The sequence below is a fragment of the Ctenopharyngodon idella genome, chromosome 2 (assembly GCF_019924925.1).
Source record: "Ctenopharyngodon idella isolate HZGC_01 chromosome 2, HZGC01, whole genome shotgun sequence".
NCBI lineage: Eukaryota > Metazoa > Chordata > Actinopteri > Cypriniformes > Xenocyprididae > Ctenopharyngodon > Ctenopharyngodon idella.
The window spans coordinates 4,047,730-4,067,666 of NC_067221.1; the positions used below are offsets into that span (position 1 = coordinate 4,047,730).

The window sequence follows — 19,937 nt, forward strand, 5'->3', positions numbered from 1 at the left end:
ACATGTGCCTTGTTGCTAAGAGACGCATACCAAATGAAAACAATAGCTGTGTCCCAATTTAGAGGCTGCATCCTCATCCTCCGAAGGCTGAATTCCAAGGCCAAATGCGTCAGAGTGGTGTGATGAAGGCTGTCCCAATTCAAAGCTGCCTTTTAAATGCAGCCTACAAATGCATCCTTTGTTTCCTCGGCCAAGAAGGATCAAATGAGTGGATGCTTTATAGACCAGACTATCCCAAGATTCATTGTGTGCTGGTGACGACAGGATTTTTTTTTTTTTTTTTTTTTTGAGAAAATGCCAGATTACACTTTTATATATAATATTGGGTTTTAACTTGCTCGAAGATCTAATGATAAAAAAAAAAAAAAAAAAACTTTTAAACTGGTTAAATTTGATTTATATCTAAGATGCAATTTTAGCAAGATATTTAAAAAAAAAAAAAAAAAAAAAAAAAGTCCAGTACAAACATTACTGCTGCTCATCAATGGCAGCTGTCACAGTTGCTAGGTGACAAGAGCAGTCCTCTGTAGGCTGGGCCGTCCAATTTACCAAACGCTCTGTTCGACCTTTGTGTCCTTCAATTGGGACACGTCACAGCTAAAATCGGAAGTGGGTCACTTGAACCGTGTTATGTACATGTTGTGTTATGTACAAATTGTGCCCATCACACGCTATGCGATTTTTCTGTAAATCCGTCAACTCAGACTGGCTAAAATCTGCAGAATGGCTCTACCGTCAACGACTCCAGACTGTAAATCTGGGCGAAAGTCAGTGTACTTTTATCATCACCATTTTGACTTGAAAATTTTATATTATGGTGGAAAAGTTGGTAGCAACTTCTGTTTCATTTTGACCTAAACTGTTACTTTGTTCCAGTAAAAAAGGAAAACCATGTAATTTCTGCACCACTAGCAGCACCAAACTGAACAGACAAAGCTAAACATATAAAGGTGCCATTGGTAAACAAACTGGTTGTCGAGCCCCCAAACTTACAACATTGGTGAATCAGGCTGGTCTTCAACCAAGCAGTGGGCAACCAGTCTTGTAGCCCACTGAAGCTAAGCAGGTTTGATCCTGGTCAATACCTGGATGGAAGACCTGCTGAAAAAAAATAGCTTGCTACTGGAAGAGGTGTTAGTGAGGCCAACAGGGGGTTCATCACTGTCACCTAATCTGGTGTGTGGTGGGCGTTCTGGCGCAACATGGCTGTCGTCGCATCATCCAGGTGGATACTGCACATTGGTGGTGGTTGAGGAGATTTCCCCCTTCCATATGTAAAGTGCTATGAGTGCCAAGAAAAAGCACTATATAAATGTAACAAATTATTAACTAAACACACCTGATCCAGCTAATCATGTCTTTCAGGCTTATGTATGTGTGTTAGAGAAGGGTTGGAGCTAAACCCTGCGGGGCTGTGGCCCTCCAGGAGCTGAGTTTGACACCCCTGATTTAGGGGAATCCAACTATAAATGGTTTACTTATAGCTATATACTAAGGTTTTTCTTGCCTTAAGACAGTGATGTCCAATCCTGCTCCTGAAGAGCTGCCTTCCAGCAAATTTTAGTTCTACCCCCAATCAAATACACCTACACCAGCTAATCAGGGTTTTCAGGATCACTAGAAGCTTCCAGGCAGGTGAGTTGGAGCTAAACGTTGAAGGAAAGTGGTCCTCCAGGAGCAGGATTGGACACCCCTGGCTTAAGGGGTTTGTTGTGACTGTGTGTTTTCTCTGGGTAAACTGGTAAAACCAATTCTTTCTTTCTTGCATGAATTATTTGAACAATGAATGCATGTGTAACTTGAATTGAACCATTATTGACAAGAGACTGAGTAATGTATATTAGTGACCACTTTAATTTTTTTACATGGCAACTGCAGTTTGAAGCATATGTTACAAAACATATCATAAGTGTACCCAAGATGGACTAATCGCTGTTCACTCGTATCTTTTCTGAACATCAATTAAACACAATAGCACCTTTCGAATTATAATGTAGCGGCACTGTTCGCATTGCTATGGAAATTGTCAGATAAACTAAATGCAATGGTTTGGAAAACTACATGGTAAACTACATAGCGGTCAGCTTTGGAGAGGCTGCTCACTGCAAAGCTAATGGGTGGTGCTTGACATCCAGATCCCCCTCTTGGGACACAATGTGTGGAGCTTGGAAGGTCCAGCCACTCCCTAAACTTAATTAGGTTAACCTCTATAGAGGTGAAGCTGGACTAGATCAAGTCCCACCCATTACGTCCAGAGATGGGTGCTGGACATCATTCACTTGGCTTTGTGGGGAGCTGTCTCAATGGCGAACGTCCTCCTCATCTTCAAGATCGTCCTCCTCATACTCGCCCACTTCATCAGCAGTGGCGTCTTGGTACTGCTGGTACTCAGAGACCAGGTCATTCATATTGCTCTCTGCCTCTGTGAACTCCATCTCATCCATTCCCTCACCAGTGTACCAATGCAGGAAAGCCTTGCGTCTGAACATGGCGGTGAACTGCTCTGAAATCCTGCGGAACAGCTCTTGAATGGCTGTGCTGTTGCCGATGAATGTGGCGGACATTTTGAGCCCACGTGGTGGGATGTCGCAGACTGCGGTCTTGACGTTGTTTGGGATCCATTCCACAAAATAGCTACTGTTCTTGTTCTGAACACTCAGCATCTGCTCATCCACCTCCTTCATGGACATGCGGCCACGGAAGATGGCTGCCACGGTGAGGTAGCGGCCGTGGCGTGGGTCGCAGGCTGCCATCATGTTCTTGGCATCAAACATCTGCTGCGTTAGCTCTGGCACTGAAAGGGCACGGTACTGCTGGCTACCACGACTTGTCAGAGGTGCAAAGCCAGGCATGAAGAAGTGGAGGCGAGGGAATGGCACCATGTTGACTGCCAGCTTGCGCAGGTCGGCGTTAAGTTGGCCCGGGAATCGCAGGCAGGTGGTGACCCCGCTCATGGTTGCCGAAACAAGGTGGTTCAGGTCGCCGTAAGTAGGAGTGGTAAGTTTGAGTGTGCGAAAGCAGATGTCGTAGAGTGCTTCGTTGTCAATGCAGAAGGTCTCGTCGGTGTTCTCCACCAGTTGATGCACAGAGAGTGTAGCATTGTAGGGCTCCACCACTGTGTCTGACACTTTGGGTGAAGGCATGACACTGAAAGTGTTCATGATCCGGTCAGGATACTCCTCACGGATCTTGCTGATGAGGAGAGTGCCCATACCAGACCCGGTGCCTCCGCCCAGGGAGTGTGTGAGCTGGAAGCCCTGCAGGCAGTCGCAGTTCTCAGACTCCTTCCTTACCACATCCAGCACTGAGTCCACCAGCTCTGCTCCCTCTGTGTAGTGGCCTTTGGCCCAATTGTTCCCAGCTCCGCTTTGACCTGAAAGAAAGCCCATGTGTCCCAGTTTAAACTTGATAAAATTAAAAACACTGATTAATTGACTTCATGAAGTCAATTAAAGGGTTAGCTGAACCAATAATTAATTGTCGTCATTCACTCGCCCTCATGTTGTTCTAAAACTGAACGACTTATATTTTACAGAGTACTATTTATCATTATGGGTATGAGGGTGGGCTGCTGAGCTATGACAAAAACAGCACCATAAAAGTAGTCCGTATAATAAGTGTTCTCTACTTTGGCCCTTGAGGTCCACTTTCCTGCAGAGCTTGGCTCCAGCCCTAATCAAACTCACCTTTACAAGCTAATCAAGGTCTTCAGGATTACTAGAAAGCTACAGACAACTGAGTTTGATCAGGGTTGGAGCTAAACTCTGCAGGAAAGTGGACCAAAGTTGAGAACCCCTGCCATACAACATGATACAGCTGTGTGAGGAATAGATGGAAATGTAGGTCACTATTTAGATCACAGTTTTCCCCTATATATACCTGTTTAAAGTCAGCATAAAATGGAAGGTGCAATAGTCTTTTCTTCCCAAACCGCTCGTTAAGTCTGAAGTAATGCGTCACCATTTCAGAGTCCAAATACTCTATCAGATGCCAAACTGTACTAATATACACTTATAATATACCAAAAAATCATGATGCAAACCTTTATCTCCATACTGAAATCCCAGGCCAGACAGTGAATCATCTTTTATAAATCATTAAAATGACTGTAGATTATATACCGTGAGTTTATAAAAGCTTAACTTAAATGTGTAATATCAATAAATAGTGCTCATAAATGGCTGTATTCTCACTTGAAATGAGTGGAGGCTTGGACCCGGAAACTGCTATTGCTTATGTCACGATGTAACTGGATTGTGATGTATATCCGAGTGAAACAGCTTCTAGAACAAGAACAAATGTAGGGCGGGGCTTGATTTTGTCCATAGGGAATTGATTGGATGGTTGTGGTATGCTATTGGTCGATCTCATGTGAGTGACAGGTTGCCCCGCCCTCATCATCAGAGATGAGATGTCATTTTTATGATCCTCTCCATCTTGCACACAGTTGAACGAGTAAAGGCCCTGTTATACTAACTCCGAAGTTCTGTTTTAGTTTTTGCTCAGGGGTAAAAGAATAATCTCGGAATACATGACCAACTAGTCGCAAATGCTGCTGGGATTGGAGTTTGGATTAATGCAAATCTGTGCTGCGTGTTATTTTCTCAATACCAAACGTGATTTGACTTGAATGGACTGCCAAAGTGTTTATTTTTATGCTGCTTTATGCAGCTTAAGTATTAGACAGGAGAAAAACATTGCCACTTGCCAAATTTCTTCAGTTTCAGCAATCAGATTTTCAGTTATAATTGCAACCACATTCAGCTATAAAGCAGCTGTTCAATGTGTTCATGTTCTTGTAGAACCTGAAGATTCACATCAAAATAGAGGGAGGAGCCTCAAGCCCCACCCAAGTATTACGTAATCGGCGTAATTTAGTTCAAAATGACGTAATATCCATTCATTCTTAAATTTTGCTTGGTGTGTCTAGGCCTTAAGCCTTTAAAAGTATACTTAATTGACATTTCAATGCATGCGCACTACCTAGTGGATCCTTCTTTCTGAGCACTCAATCACCAGCACATGCTGTTGTCTTCGCATGGACAGAAAAATCATGTTTCATGCAAACGGCAGGTGAAATACTTTTTTTTTTTTGTTGTTGTTATGCATGTGCAGTATATTTGAATCGAATGCGAGCATGATTGTGGATTGAGAAGTATGGCAGAGGGGAAGATTTTCAGCAAATTACAGTCTGTTTCTATAGATTTAGACCTATTCTATAGCTTTAGAAGACGTGAAATATTGCACACGAATTGTATTGGCTGTTTTTATGGTGCATTTTTGGAGCTTAGCATCTTCAGTCCCACTTTATTTTTGGTACTGTATTCTGTTTTAAAATAAGCAACGTTAGAATCTCGTAAATTCACAGATCATTCCAAATCAAATATGCTTGTCAATGAAAAAGCTGTGGAAAAAAGTTCCAGTTGTGATAAACATACCAAACACAAAATTATCTGGCCTGAAGATCTGTCCAAATGGGCCAGAGCGGACCGAGTCCATAGTGCCAGGCTCCAGGTCCACCAGGATGGCACGAGGGACATATTTGTTTCCTGTGAAATAAGATTTGGTTTAAACATCCAAAGGTTGGAACATATACAAAAAACAAAAAACTAACTAACCTAAAAACAAGATCCAGAGCATCTATTCAAATGAATGAAATAGAATATACAATGGATGCATTTAATGCATTCATTTTCATAATATCATGTCTGTATCGCAAATGCTGACCCTCGTGAATAAGTGCATCGTCACCACCCTGCTCCACCCTTTTGATGACAACAGCAGCTACAGACATAATCTTTTCTCCAGAACCACAAAGACACATCTGGGTATTGTTGAATGATTGTGCTAATACCCCACAATGTATAAATAATGCAACTGGGTTATTTTTGACTGAAAATCTGTAAAGTAGCCTATAAGAAGGAGGTCAGACGGGCCTCTGAAATAGTCAATAACCGACAGCTGCAGTCTATGGGGACCAGAGCTGTGAAAACTGACCATCTGGACCGCATGACCTAATACATACATACAGTACATCTAATCAAAAACTGACAGGCACAATGCAAAAATAGCAGATCGGGCCATAGCTGACTTACCAGATGCCTCATTGTAATAAACACTTATCCTCTCCAGCTGCAGTTCACTGTCACCTTGATAACTGCCAGTGGGATCAATTCCATGTTCGTCACTGATCACCTCCCAAAACTGAAACGCACAAATGTTAATGTAGGTTTAATTCTGAATACATGTCCATCCATATTTGTTAAGTTATTAAATGACGCACACTGCAGTATGATGCATTGATCCGCACAGGAGCCACTGCAGACCCTCACCACACCCATTCATGACAGATGCCACATAAAACACAATAACCCTCTGGATTTTCTTGCAGATAGCAGTGATTTATAACCCATATTTTATTTTTTCATTCTTTCTTTTGCAATAGAAGGTAAAATTACTGTATACACATTTACGAAAAACTGTGAGATATAATCATAAATAATCTTACCTTGGCACCAATCTGGTTGCCGCACTGTCCGGCTTGGATATGTACAATTTCCCTCATTGTACCGTCTGTGATGCTGAAAGGATGTGCTGTGTCTGTCTCTGCTGCTGATGCGGCTCTGCTTCTCGATCAGAGATCTTCTCAGTCAGCTCTAGCTCATTTGCCGTCAGCCAATCACGAGCCGCGGGTTTGATGCAGTGGAAGTGCTGCAGCAGCGCATGTCCTTCCGCCACACCACACCTACTCGCTGACGCGCTCGAGCGGTGAAAATGCTGAGTCAACGTTAACGACAAAACGCGAAGCCGAAAAACGCACACACACCTGTCACATAATATTCGATAATTTGATGTAAAAATTAGTTGTAATCCTAGTTTTGTTTCTAGTCCACAGTCAAAACGAGTATTTATTTGTTTACTCCCAATTCTTTCCTGCAGAGGGCAGCGAGACTCTATATAGTGACTACTGACTATAACTAGTCTGCAGACCAGATCCAGATACCCAAATAAAGAAATAAACTTTATCCATTGCTCAAAAAATTCAAACCACCACATTTCAGATTATGCTTAATAGCATTTTTTTGTGATGAAAGGAAATTTTAAACATGGAAAAAAATAAAAACTGGTAGGCTAGCTAGCTAACGTTAGCAATGCTCTCCTTTAGTGATTTTTTTTTTAGTGCCTAATATTTTGAGGAAGGGTTTAAATCGATTGCTCTAAAGAAGTTATTTATCCATTATCCACGTTTCAGATTGTTTAATAGCATTTGTGTGTGTGTGATGAAATAAAAGGACATTTTAAACATGAAAAAAATAAAACTGTGGTAGGCTAACGTTAGCATTTAATGTGAACAAAATTAAATAATATTTTACGTTTTGACCTCTCTTCTGACTGCTGTAATCAATCTCGATATTTTTTCCCTCTTTTGGAAAGTCGTGGAAACGTTATTATGGATTTTTCTTTTGCTTATTGGAGCAAATGGGAATACAACAATTATGTTTGTTGTTGTTTTCGTTTCTGGGAAGCCTGGACATGTGAAAAGGGTCCATAAAAATATATTATTGTCGTATTATATTATTCTCATTTGTTGACTGCGACAGATTATGAAATTCAAATGAAAAATTAGCATGGATGTTGTAACTGAAACAAGATCTGCTGAATCACTGTTTAACTTCCATTAACATGATTGCAAATCAAAATAAATCAGATTTGTTCTTGAAATGAAATTCAAATGACTAAAATGACTTTATATATAGAGAGAGAGCGAGCATGTAGAGGACTGTGTGGAAAGCATGAATATTTAATGAGGCAAGGTTTATTTTTGATTATTTATCTGTGGCCTACATGACTCACTACATTCTGGCATTCTAGTGCTGCAATTTGTGGTCCCTTTCAAAATTACAACTGTGAAACTTTGCTTAACCCAGAACAAACACGCCTTAAACACGGTTTAAGCTCAGATGAGCAGTTTACTAAACCAGGTGAAGATGAAGGTAAGAGTGGACTTTCTGCATTAATAAGGAATAAGATAAGTTGAGGATGTCATGGTCAATTCTTCATGGTCAATCTTGATAGTTAACCGGTCAAATGTGTTAGGACTGGGTGATATGACGATATATATTGTGGTGATGATATAAAGTGTGAATCGATTTATCTTTTTCTATATTGTTTATATATCGTGGATGCAAATATATTGTGCAGCTTAGTGGGCAGGAGTTGATAAAGAAATATGGATGAAAAGAGCAGGACATTCTTGATGTTAAATAGAGTTATTAAAAGTATGCAATATGCCGCAAAAGAGAACTCGTATTCAGTATTCGCATAAACACAGACAGTGAAATTAAACAGTTGAGAGAATCGGATGTTTCAGTATATTGGGTCTGTGCATAAGCTCTTAAAGTGACAGCAGCCTAATAAACCTGCTGCTGTTTGTTATTAATGTTAATCAAAACAACAAAAGACAAAGAGAAAATCACTCACTGCTCTTGACTGAATCACTTTTGAAGCTTTAATAAATATCATTGTGTATTTATTCATACAGTGAAGACTATGCGGTTATATTGTACATTTGATTATTTTATTAAATTTCTGTATTTCTTCTGTTAGGTAGACCTACCTGAAAAACTTGACACACTTTCTTTTTTTAAAGGTTCAGTAGGTGATCTGGGGAAATGCTAACTTTAGCTTGCTAGCATTGAAAGCATACAATCCCACCATCCCTGCAAATCGCCGTCCAAAGCCATGGCAAAACCTATATCATACTATATATTGTTACTGTGAAAACTAGTCATATCATGATATATGATTTTGGTCATATCACCCATGTCTAGTCCTTGCTAGACAGCAGGAAAGGTTCCCACATTTTACATTTTTTATTTAGTAGTGTTTATCTCAAGTAATAGGCTGCAGTTTTAACCTGGTCAGAAACCCAGTCTTTGAGAAGTTGGTGGTAGAGGTAGGTGAAATGAAAACAAAAAGTTTCTAAGCAGCAAAATGTTTTTTGCATTCAGAATAGATCCAGATAGATTTCAGCCTAATATTGAAACTTCACCAAATGCCCAATTTTGTATTTTGTGTGTACTGTGTTTGTATTTAAATGCATTTTTTTCCACACAGTATTGGGTAATTTGATACATTTCAACTGAGGTATTCTGTATTTTTATTTTAAATACATTTTCATGTATTTATGCCCATCTCTGTGAATGCATTCATTGCATTTGTTGTAAATGATAATGTCACACTGTATCTGTACTGTCATTTTCAAATCAATATATATATATATATATATATATATATATATATATACCTGGTCCCATACAGAACACAACTGATTATTCTGTATTACAGGGAAACTCTATAATAGGCTTAACTTAGGTTTCTGTAAACTATTTTACCAGCCAACATATTTACACATCCATCAGTAAATCAATAAAATATCTCAACAAATATATTTTATTCAATAAAGTATATTACGACACATACAACTTTATATACAAATGCATTATGTATGTTAACAAAATGTACATGAAACCCAAAACAATCAATTTTTTTGACATTCATCCTCCTGCCACTGCTCTTGGAGCGGAGCATACATTCTGAGGGAATACCTGTATTAAATACCCTTGTCAACGAGGTATACTCAAGATATCACAAATTAGAATTTGGAAGAGTTTGCATTGACTAGCTAATATTCAGTTTTCTAGATCAGGCCAAGTCACAGCGGTGACTAGTCTGTTGTGCAGAAGAGCTTACCACCATATTTTGGCTTTACCACAATTAGTTATAAAATCTGAAAGAGGTTACAAAAAAATTACTACATTTGATGTGGTTCATATATAATATAGTGGTTGATCCGCCAATGTGAAGCATACAGTACCTCAGCACTTTAGCGTTAAACACTGCACTATTTTTCCCATTGACAGCCAGCCTTCACATGCTACGCGTGGAAGTTTAGCATGTCAAGTGGTGTAACTTGAAAACAAGTTGTGTGTCCCAATTCAGAGGCTGCATTAGAAGGCCGAATGCATCCCAGTGGCGCTGCGACAAAGGCTGTCCCATTTCGAAGGCTCCTTCAAATGTGGCCTTCTTTCCCTGGGCCACGTACTCTTTATTATGTACATAATGGACCAAGGTTAACATATTCAGACAGGTTATTTTCAGACAGTTAAATATATTTTTCAAAAAAAGTCCAGTACAAACATTACTGCCACTCGTCAACAGCAGCTGTCACAGTTATTAGGCGACAAGGGCAATCCTCCGTAGGCTGGACCGTCCCATTTAACAACACTCGGTCCGGCCTTCGAAGGATGCAGCCTCTGAATTGGGACGCAACGAAGGAATATTGTTCTTATTGGGGTGACTTCTGTGTGTATAATGGTAATTGGTCTTGACTATGAGAGGATCGTCACAATATAGCTTTCTTAAGTGTATTCTTAGGCCGTGTGTCCACCAAACGTTTTTTCCGCGGATAGCGTATTTTTACAATTGTTTTCAATGGGAGCGCCGCGTTTTTAAAACGCCAGGAGCGTTAAGGCCTGGTTATACTCCAGTTCGGACACGTACACGGACAGCACGGACGCGGATTACTTGCATTTATACTACTGAAAGTGTATGCTGGGGTCCGCTTGGCGGACATGTTCCACACATGCGCAGTAGATCGGCTTGAACAGTAAACAAACGGATTATTGCACATCATTATTATTGCACATCTGGCTGTCTTTATATTGTTTTAGCGACAGACTTCACACAGCCTCTCTTCAAATTCGACGTCCATGTTGTTTTTCCAGTGCATGCGCAGTTGGTGCTATAAAAATGGGATGCACGCAGATGTCCGCAAAGAGCCTCGGCGTACACCCTCCGATGACGATTTTTACGCCATGCGGACCCTAGCGCACACAGGAAGTATAACTGGGGCTTAACGAGGCACTGAGCGTCTATTTCATGCTGACACACTGCGTTTTTTTACCCGTCGCCTCGAATTGAAGAATGTTCAACTTTGGGTAAAATGCAGTGCTCATTACGGTCACTTTGTACCCAGCCGTCCAATCACAGTGGAGGAAGGGCGGGACAAATATAACACCGAACAACCGCCACAATCTGTTGACGTTCCAACAGATGACACTCAGATAGCACATAGTATGTCTGTCATCTGGAAAGCATCTGTTTTAAAACATCTGATAGACATCTTTAAGATGTTAGTTTTACATACTTTCTAAATCCTAAACATCCTAAAGACATTTTCTAAACATCTATTTACATCTGACAGGAATACGTCCTATAGACGTATTGCTGATGAGCAAACGCTCTAAACAGATGTAAACACACATCAAATAGATGTATCCGAGATGTTCATGTGCTATCAGGTCAGCAACAACCAGATATCACACATACGTCTGCAAGATGTCTGTTAAAGTTCACTTCATCTGGAAAGCATCTGCTGTTTACAAACATCTGATAGACGTCTTTAAGATGTCCGTTTTACATACATTCTAAATCATAAACATCTTAAAGACATTTTCTAAATGTCTATTTGACATCTGACAGGAACGTCCTATAGACGTATTGCAGATCTAAAAAATACGTCTTCCAGATGTAAACACACACATAGGTGCTCGCTAGCAGAGCACCTAGTGTTTTTAGCGTTTTTGTGGACACACGGCATTGTGTTGGGCTTTGAACTACGGCATATAACCTGTTCAGTTTGAGCTGTGTAGCATGTAGGAAGAATGTTGTTTGTGATCTGATTTGACCCTAATGAAAAGATCTTAATGTCTAATGGAGTGTCAAATAGTGAGCTGAGAATTCAGTGTGGTGGAGGAATAGATTAACTCAGATACTCATGCGCTGACCAAACGTTCACTTCAGTATTTGCGCACTTATGTAAAGTATTTTTCTCAAAAATTTCTTGGCTAGGAAATTAGGTTCATTGAATGACTGAATGGTAAGGATTTTTACTTTTAAAAATGTGAGTCTTTGAGATATGTCCAAACTGTTTGAAATCAATCACGCTAACAAGTCACATTGCAAATGGAAAAGTGTGCCATTTGTGCCAAAAGTGTGCTCAAGAGTTTCTTTTGAGATTTTGGAGTCCGTTGTAACATGCTCAGTCATATGCGGACATATCAAATGTAACAAGATATCCTGAATAGCTAAACGAGAATACAGTAGTAAAAGCTAAAGGAGGTCACCAGATAGAAGAAGGCCATGATATATTTGAGAAGAAAATGCCCCTGTCCTTGGAATAACAAAATACAAAAGACATCATTTAAAGTAACAAATAATCAAAAACTTAAAAAAAAAAAAAAAAATTACATACTGTAGGGCCATAATACTTTTTATTGATGATAAAAAGAAACTAAACGTTAGCTGGATTGATTCAAAATATCACTGGAAATCATTTTTTCCAAGAAATCCAAAGTAATGTTACATTGCGTGCCCAGAACAGGTTTAGCTCCATGTTTCTTAATGAAATTTTCTTCGAATTGTTTTAGCCTTGATCACGATCAACTGTTGCCAAACTTATGAATAAACACACCCACCCCAATTTTAGGGGACAATTTCAGACATTAAAAAAAATGATTATTTAATATTAGTTCTCTTTACTGTGATTAAGGATATAAAACAATTTGAAAATAAAACTGAAATGTTTTAAACTCCTGGCATAGTATGGGTCACATATTGTAAATATATTATTGCTGTGATTATAAAGTGACCACAAATGAAAGATGGCAATTGTACTCATTCCTCAAAAATTCTTATTTGTTCTTCTTACTTTGAAATCATTCATTGAAAGTTTCATTTTAGATGTTCACATGCTTTTTTTTGTCATTGTGAACGATAAAGTGCCACATACATTTACACAGACATGGTAACAAAATACCAATGGGCGTACACTCATTGATACAGACAACATAATCTAAAATCTTTTTTTTTTTTTTTTTTTTTAGTAAAGCAGTCAGTACCACTGTACATCAGTACCACAATAGCATAAATTACAAAATTGTTCACATTCACAATAAGTCTGTTGCATACACTTGATTTTGTGTATTGTAGGTCGCTTAGACACTGTTACACAGCCATGAAATATCATCTGTATTCCTCAAAATTATTTTTTTTCCCCACCAGAATCAGTGATTAGCTTAACCAAAACATTAGCTCAATAAATCATACCATTGAGCAGTCTCTGTGTAGTATCTATTTTACAACAGGTTTGAACATATACTTCCGAACATTGCTTATTTGACACCTAATTCATAGAGGTATTTGCCTTTCACTTGAGGACACATCGGCAAACATTCCCAGCATTAAATGTACACTGTTGGGTTTTCGAGAAATTCCCTTTGATACTGGACCTCACCGATGCTATATTCCCACTTGAATATAGCAACTTAATTCCAGTCAATTAATTACAGAAAATTACTAATCACATTTGATCCTAAATGTTAATCACGATCAAACAAGCAGATATGAGTAAGCCTAACCACTAGACTACATTGAATTCCAGAGTAACTCAAGTAAGAACTTGTCACTATTGGTCTTAGTGTTTTAATAATAGAAGCTCAATGATAACGCATGGAATTTTGGATCTAGCTGCCCAAAAAGCAGATACTGGCACCACAGTAAGAAGGCTTGGAAACCAAGGGAGAGTAAAAACCCTTTGAGCTTTGACTGTTGGTCGTTCCCTTTCAGTCAAATCCTTTTATACCTTCTCCTTGCTTTGCCATTCTCGAGTCATGGCTGCTGGAAAATAACAATACTTCTAACAATGACTGAAACGAGCCCCTCTCACGGCAAGAACTGCTTCTTGATAACAAGCAGTAAGAATAATAAGGCTGCCCATCAAGTCATGTGGAGCGAATGTGTCCGTCATGAAGACGTCTCCCCACTGGCAGTGTTGGTTTCCGTGATGTGCAAGTCAGCGTCTCTAGGTACACCTGAGTCAATAGGCGAGGAAACGGTCAAGTCCGCCATGAGGGGGTGGCCAGATTCTGTAACAGAGTCAGTGCTTGTGGCATGAGGTGCGGTTGAACCTACAGCGGCATGAAGAGTAGTACCATTACCTAAAGACTCCAGTAGAGCTGGTGAAGATGGGCCAGATTCTATGGAGTTCATCATAGGTGAAGCAACTAAGTGTAACAATGGAGTGCCGGAATCTATGGGTGAAGAGAAGGATTGGGCTGGGATGCCATTACCTTGACCATTTGGGTCTAGTATTGGTGGTAATGACAACTGTGTTGGGAGAGGGGCTAGAATATCAGTGACTAGATTAACGGGAGAGTCTATTGAGGAAGAGGGAGGAATGTCATTTAAAGACTGATTGGGTGATTGTCCAGTGGATGTAGGTGGTAGATCGGACAGGTTTACTGTGCAGAGAGGAATGGCGCCGTCTACGGGGGACACTGTCGGGTGGACGCTAGAGTCACTGACAAGTGGTGGCGAAGAAGACGCAAAAGCAGAGCCCACTTCAACTTGGATGTTGCAATCATCAGCACCTGGTATGGGAGACTCCAAAGGAGTTTGGATCTTTGTCGATAAAGGAGAAGTAGAGGAATCCAAGACATGATTGCTGGACAAAGGAGTGTCCGCGGAGGAAGAAGACAGAAAAGTTAGGACAACATCAGGAGGAGATTCTGTTTTAGATGTCTGAATAGAACTAATAGCGATTGGTGTAGAGGTTTTTGGGATAGAGGCGAGGAGAGGATCCTCGGCAGAGGACACCGGAGTGGTTGCAGCTTTGGGATACTCCTCAATGGTTTGCTTGAGTTCATCTTGATCTTGGGAAGAAGTCAAGGTCTTCATATGGAATAGCTCTACCTGACCTGTTGCTTGCTGGTCAATGAGCATTTGAAGATCAATGGCGGATGAGGCAGTAGAGTCCATAGTGGAAATAGCGGTGGCGGCTGCTTCGTGGAGGGGCGTGTCGCCTACTCGTGCGTACTCACGGCTGTCAGATTTGGTCAGCAGAAGGCGTTGCTCACCTGGCTTGCGAGGTGGCAGCAATGGTTGGCGAGTGTAATTTTCTGCATCTGCTAATGTTTCTGATAGTGGTTGATCGCGAGTCTCTGGCAGCAGCAGGATGCAAATGATGCAGATAAGAGTACAGCAGGCGAAGATGATATGATGCAGAAAATAGCCTTTCTGGTTATGCAGCTCCATGATGGGTGCTGTCAGCATGCCAAAACCAGCACTGGCTAGTACGAGGCCTAGCCCACCACCCCTATACAGCACACAAAAGAACAGGGTTAGGGGTATATCCACCTTATTTTTTCATGTAAGATCGGGGGTCATCTCGTAACAGCTTGTCATGCTGCTTGATATTGCAAACTGGTATTTTTTACCATATTATTTTAAAGGGTTGGCTCACCCAAAAATGAAATTTCTGTCATTAATTACTCACCCTCATGTCGTTCCAAACCTGTAAGACTTTCGTTCATCTTCGGAACACAAATTAAGATATTTTTGATGAAATCCGAGGGTTTCTGAAGCACACATAGGCTGCAACATCATTGCACCTTTTGAGGTCCAGAAAGGTACTAAAGACATGTTAAAACAGTCGACGTGACTGCAGTGGATCAACCTTAATGTTATGACGTGAAGAGAAGAGTGTGCAAAAATTACAACTTTATTCAACAATATCTTCTACGTCAGAATGCCAGCTCAGTTTTGGCCCGATGAAAAAGTATTCTTGTCGCTTCATTACATTAAGGTTGATCCACTGCAGTCACGTCGACTGTTTTAACATGTCTTTAGTACCTTTCTGGACCTTGAAAGTGGTGGTTAAAATGCTGTCTATGAAGGAATCAGAGACCTCTCGGATTTCATCAAAAATATCTTAATTTGTGTTCTGAAGATGAACGAAGGTCTTACAGGTGTGGAACGGCATGAGGGTGAGTAATTAATGACAGAAATTTCATTTTTGGGTGAACTAACCCTTTAACTCTTTCCCCGCCAGCGTTTTTAAACAAGTTGCCAGCATTTCTGATAATTTTCACAAAACTTTCATGGCCCCCAGAATATTTTGTTGTATGAAAAACTAAACATGCAATATATCTAAAGAAAGAATATTCTAGTGATTGCGGTGCGTCTTCAAATATTCTTTTTTTATCAGCACTTGAATATGGCTACGTTTCAAAAAAAGCAAAATTGCTGAGAAAATCGTGTTTTTGGCAAAGACCAAGTCTGCATCAGATTCAGAATGATGATCAAAACAGATCAAGTCCATCAACACCCCCACAGCTTCACAGTCGTTTTCTCTTCATGGGTTCGACGTTGCATCAGGTAACGTTGTGATTTATGTGCTCAAAACATAAATCAATGTTTGGTGATTATTTAACATTATTTTACAGGTGTGTAATTATTGCTTCTATCGCTTGTTTTTTGTTTCTTCTTTGACTGTGTTTTGAGCGTGGAGATTCTGTACTCTTTTATAACAGTGGAAACGTGGATTGCCGCAAATTTATATCAAGTGAATTACATTAAGTGTTGTGTTATAAATTATGGAAAAATAAGGTGGATAAAGCAGCCAAGTGTAAAATGCAGTATCACTGCATACTATAATCACAATAACTAATATTGATAAATGGCCCATTGAAATCAAACATCAAAGGGTTTTTTATGCAATATCACATTTTACCACCAAAGCGTCATCTAACATAACTGGAATAAAATATCCATAAAAATCAATGTTGGAAATATAGATTATTAATAACCAAGGAGGTTTAAACAAGAAAGACCTCTAGCCTTTTTGATTCTTTTCCTTTATAAAATTATAATCTTTAAAGTCTCCCATGTGGCATGGCTCACCTAATCACAGTAGGGGTGATTTCAGCACAAAAAAAGATGCTTAGGTTGCTGACAGCGTGGGAGGAGAACATGCCAATGATGGAGAAAGCCACAGAAAAGTTGTACTTCAGCGTATCTGAGCGTTCTGTGGGGAGCGAGAGAGAAAGACACGATGATGAGTCATTCATTATTTTTTTCCTCAAAAAGAAACATCACGTATGCAACTCAATATAAAAGTGATATACATCTCATGGGAAAAGTGTGTTTTCAACAAATATGCATTTGAGGATATCTATGATACCTGGATAATCTTTTGCCCACTTCTAAGCATAGAGCACCAACATTTGTTTTGATGTTTGAAGGCTTTCTTGCAAATACTTTCAAGTTTAAACTTGCATATTCTCTGTTTTGTATCGTGTAAATATCTTGTTGCAAAGTCAAATTAATGTTCAACTTTGGTTCTTTCTTAGCCTCACATTCTCCTCAAGTACTCTCAAGGACACTTGAGACTTTAGACAACATTTTCTGGCATTTTTTGACAAAAGGTGTTTTCTGGAGAACTTGAATCATGCATCTACTTCGCCATTTGACAGTGGCTTAGACAAAACATACTTGAAAATATTTTTCATACTGTGGTATGTGGACTATGTACACATCAAAATAACTTGTTTTGTTTTGTTTTTCTTTTCTCGAGAAAGATGTTTAAAGGTGAAGTGTGTAGGATTTTTGAGGTTGTGGATGATTGTCCTGACACAAAGTACCTCTGGAAAATAATAAAGAAATAAAAAAGAGCAGTAATAGCAGTTTCCTGTTATTCAACATTTAACATTATTGTCTTAATTAGAAGATTTAAAGAAATTTTATAATTATAATAGTAAAAAATTGTTATTTTACTAGTTATACAAGGCATATTTGTTAAATGAAAACTGAAGGGATCAGACTTAAAATGAGCTTCTCATGTAATTTGGCGTTTTATCCGAAAACAGATACAGTCTCTGCTGCACATCCCTAATGTTTACACTTCTTTTAGTGAAATAAACCTATGAATGTCTTGCTCTGCATATTAAACTGGCATAGGTGATATTTTAACATTGGAAGAATGAGAAAAAATAAAGAGAAAATTGCATAAATAGCATTGTACTTTACCAATATTGAGCTGAACACTGTACTTCCCCAACACTTCATTCATCAGGGACGGAGCACATGCAGGGGATAAAAAAACAAAACAACAAATGTGAAACTAGGTGGTTTGCAGCTCACGGCTAGTGTACAAAGCAGTGTGCTTCAAATTCCCCCCAAAATAATTTGTAGTGTTTGCCAAAGGTAAGTGTTAAAAATGTGATCTTAGCTGTCGTAAAAGCTTGCAAACATTTTTAGCTTGTGATACGTTCACAATATTTACATGCACAGCAGAAAGCCAGAAATAGCGAGAAAACTGCTTAAGATGCGTGTGTTAATGATGTACTCTTAACCTGCTTATCCTGTACATGCGGCTTCCACCAGAAAACGGCTAAAGCTCTGTTAGTTTAGTTGTTGATCCTGTAAGAATTGAGCTTATAGAAGGCCAAGGCCGCCAGAAACTCTCTTAATCTCTTAGGCCCTGTTTACACCTGGTATTAAGATGCGTTTTGGTCGATCGGATCACAAGTAGACGAGGGAGACACATTCCTGTCTTAATACGTCTCTTTTGTCCACTTTCAACCACTTCTGTCCTGATTTCTTTAAGGGGAGGGTAAATGTATGGGTTTTTTCAGACAAAATAAGCTCATATGAATGCTCCCGGAGATGACAGGAAACATACGGAGAGCATTAGCTTTCATTTCGAACGCTGTGAGCGTGTGTCAGAAATCAGGAATGGTGAGAGAACATGGTACATTTTTCATCTTCAAACCAAACTTGGGTCTTCAAAGTTTAAATCCCGTCTGGCTAGAGTGTTTCCCATAATGTTTACACATTAGGTCAGTAGACGGAGAGTAGATGGTCTTTTGTGGCTGTTTGAACACCTCTGGAAGTGGTTGAAAGTGAACAAACTCAAAACGTTTTACGCCCCATTTACACCTGTATTTAGCTTCACCCACTCATGATCCAATCAACCAAAACGCATCTTAATACCAGGGCCTTTAATGGTATATGGAAAATGGCGTTTGTGTTTACATGAAGGTTCAGAACGTTGCTTTCTGCATGTTCATGTAAATGTAGTCATTGTTTCCCATGACGGTGATTGTGTATAATTCGATTCAGGCAGTGATTGTTATTTGTGTGTTCTCTTACAGTTTAGCAGGCCCAGCTGAAGGAGAGACGCCAGGGCTGTAATGATCATGAACATGAGGAGTCCTCCACGCCGGCCCATCACGCCCACCGCAGGGCAAAGTGCCACGCATGAAGCCACGGCGATGCCCGCCATGGTGTAGTAGTCGGCATAGAAGTTATGGAACATGGTGGTCATCTCCACATCCTGGTCCATCATGCTGCGCGCAAAGCAGTGGTGTATGCCATAACCTGTCAGTCTGAGAGATGAAGAGACACAGAGGTTTTTTGGATGCCAGATTTAAAGGGTTAGTTCACCCAAAAATGAAAATTCTGTCATCAATTACTCACAAACCCATAAGACTTTCGTTCATCTTCGAAATGCAAATTAATATATTTTTAATGAAGTCTGAGAGGTTTCTGTCCCTTCCAGATAACTTTAAAGATCCAAAAAGGCGAATCCAGATGAATCAAGCTGTTTAATCCAAGTCTTGTGAAGAACATACATGATGAACAGATTTAATTTAGGCTTTATTTACATATCAACAATGATCGACACACATACATAGTGCATGTCACATATAGTAAACATGGAAGCTGAAATGTATGTGATGCACATATGTTTGTTTATATGTGAATAAAATCCTAAATTAAATCTTCATTATATAAAGTGATCATATATCTTCACAAGACTTGGATTAAACCACTCAATTCATTATACAGCAGCTTTATGGCCTAAGTTTTGGTTACCTGGACTGTCAATGAAGGGACGGATATCTCTCAGGTGTCATTAAAAATCTCTTAATTTGTGTTCTGAAGATGAACGAATGAAGGTTTGGAACAGCATGAGGGTGAGTAATAAATGACAGAAACTTCATTTTTTAGGTGAACTAACCCTTTAAAAGCAG

The 19,937-nt window shown here is 39.5% G+C and overlaps 2 protein-coding genes across 2 annotated transcripts in view; both read right to left on the reverse strand.

The window, feature by feature from the left end:
* Positions 1-1,831: 1,831 nt before the first annotated feature.
* Positions 1,832-6,688, reverse strand: tubb2 (tubulin, beta 2A class IIa). Its single transcript, XM_051875899.1, has 4 exons — positions 6,509-6,688; positions 6,096-6,204; positions 5,439-5,549; positions 1,832-3,373 (listed from the first exon to the last, which is right to left on the reverse strand). Exons 1-4 carry the CDS (start codon positions 6,563-6,565, stop codon positions 2,301-2,303), a joined length of 1,350 nt encoding a protein of 449 aa, XP_051731859.1. The 5' UTR covers positions 6,566-6,688; the 3' UTR covers positions 1,832-2,300.
* A 2,749-nt stretch (positions 6,689-9,437) lies between these two features.
* The window catches only part of slc22a23 (solute carrier family 22 member 23), a 48,469-nt gene continuing 37,969 nt past the window's right edge, over positions 9,438-19,937 (reverse strand). The window contains exons 7-10 of the mRNA XM_051867973.1: positions 19,054-19,289; positions 17,929-17,961; positions 16,804-16,927; positions 9,438-15,217 (exon numbers count right to left, since the gene is read on the reverse strand). Of these exons, the coding sequence (XP_051723933.1) occupies positions 13,867-15,217; positions 16,804-16,927; positions 17,929-17,961; positions 19,054-19,289 (1,744 nt within the window). The 3' untranslated portion in view covers positions 9,438-13,866. The remainder of the gene's footprint in view (positions 15,218-16,803; positions 16,928-17,928; positions 17,962-19,053; positions 19,290-19,937) is intronic.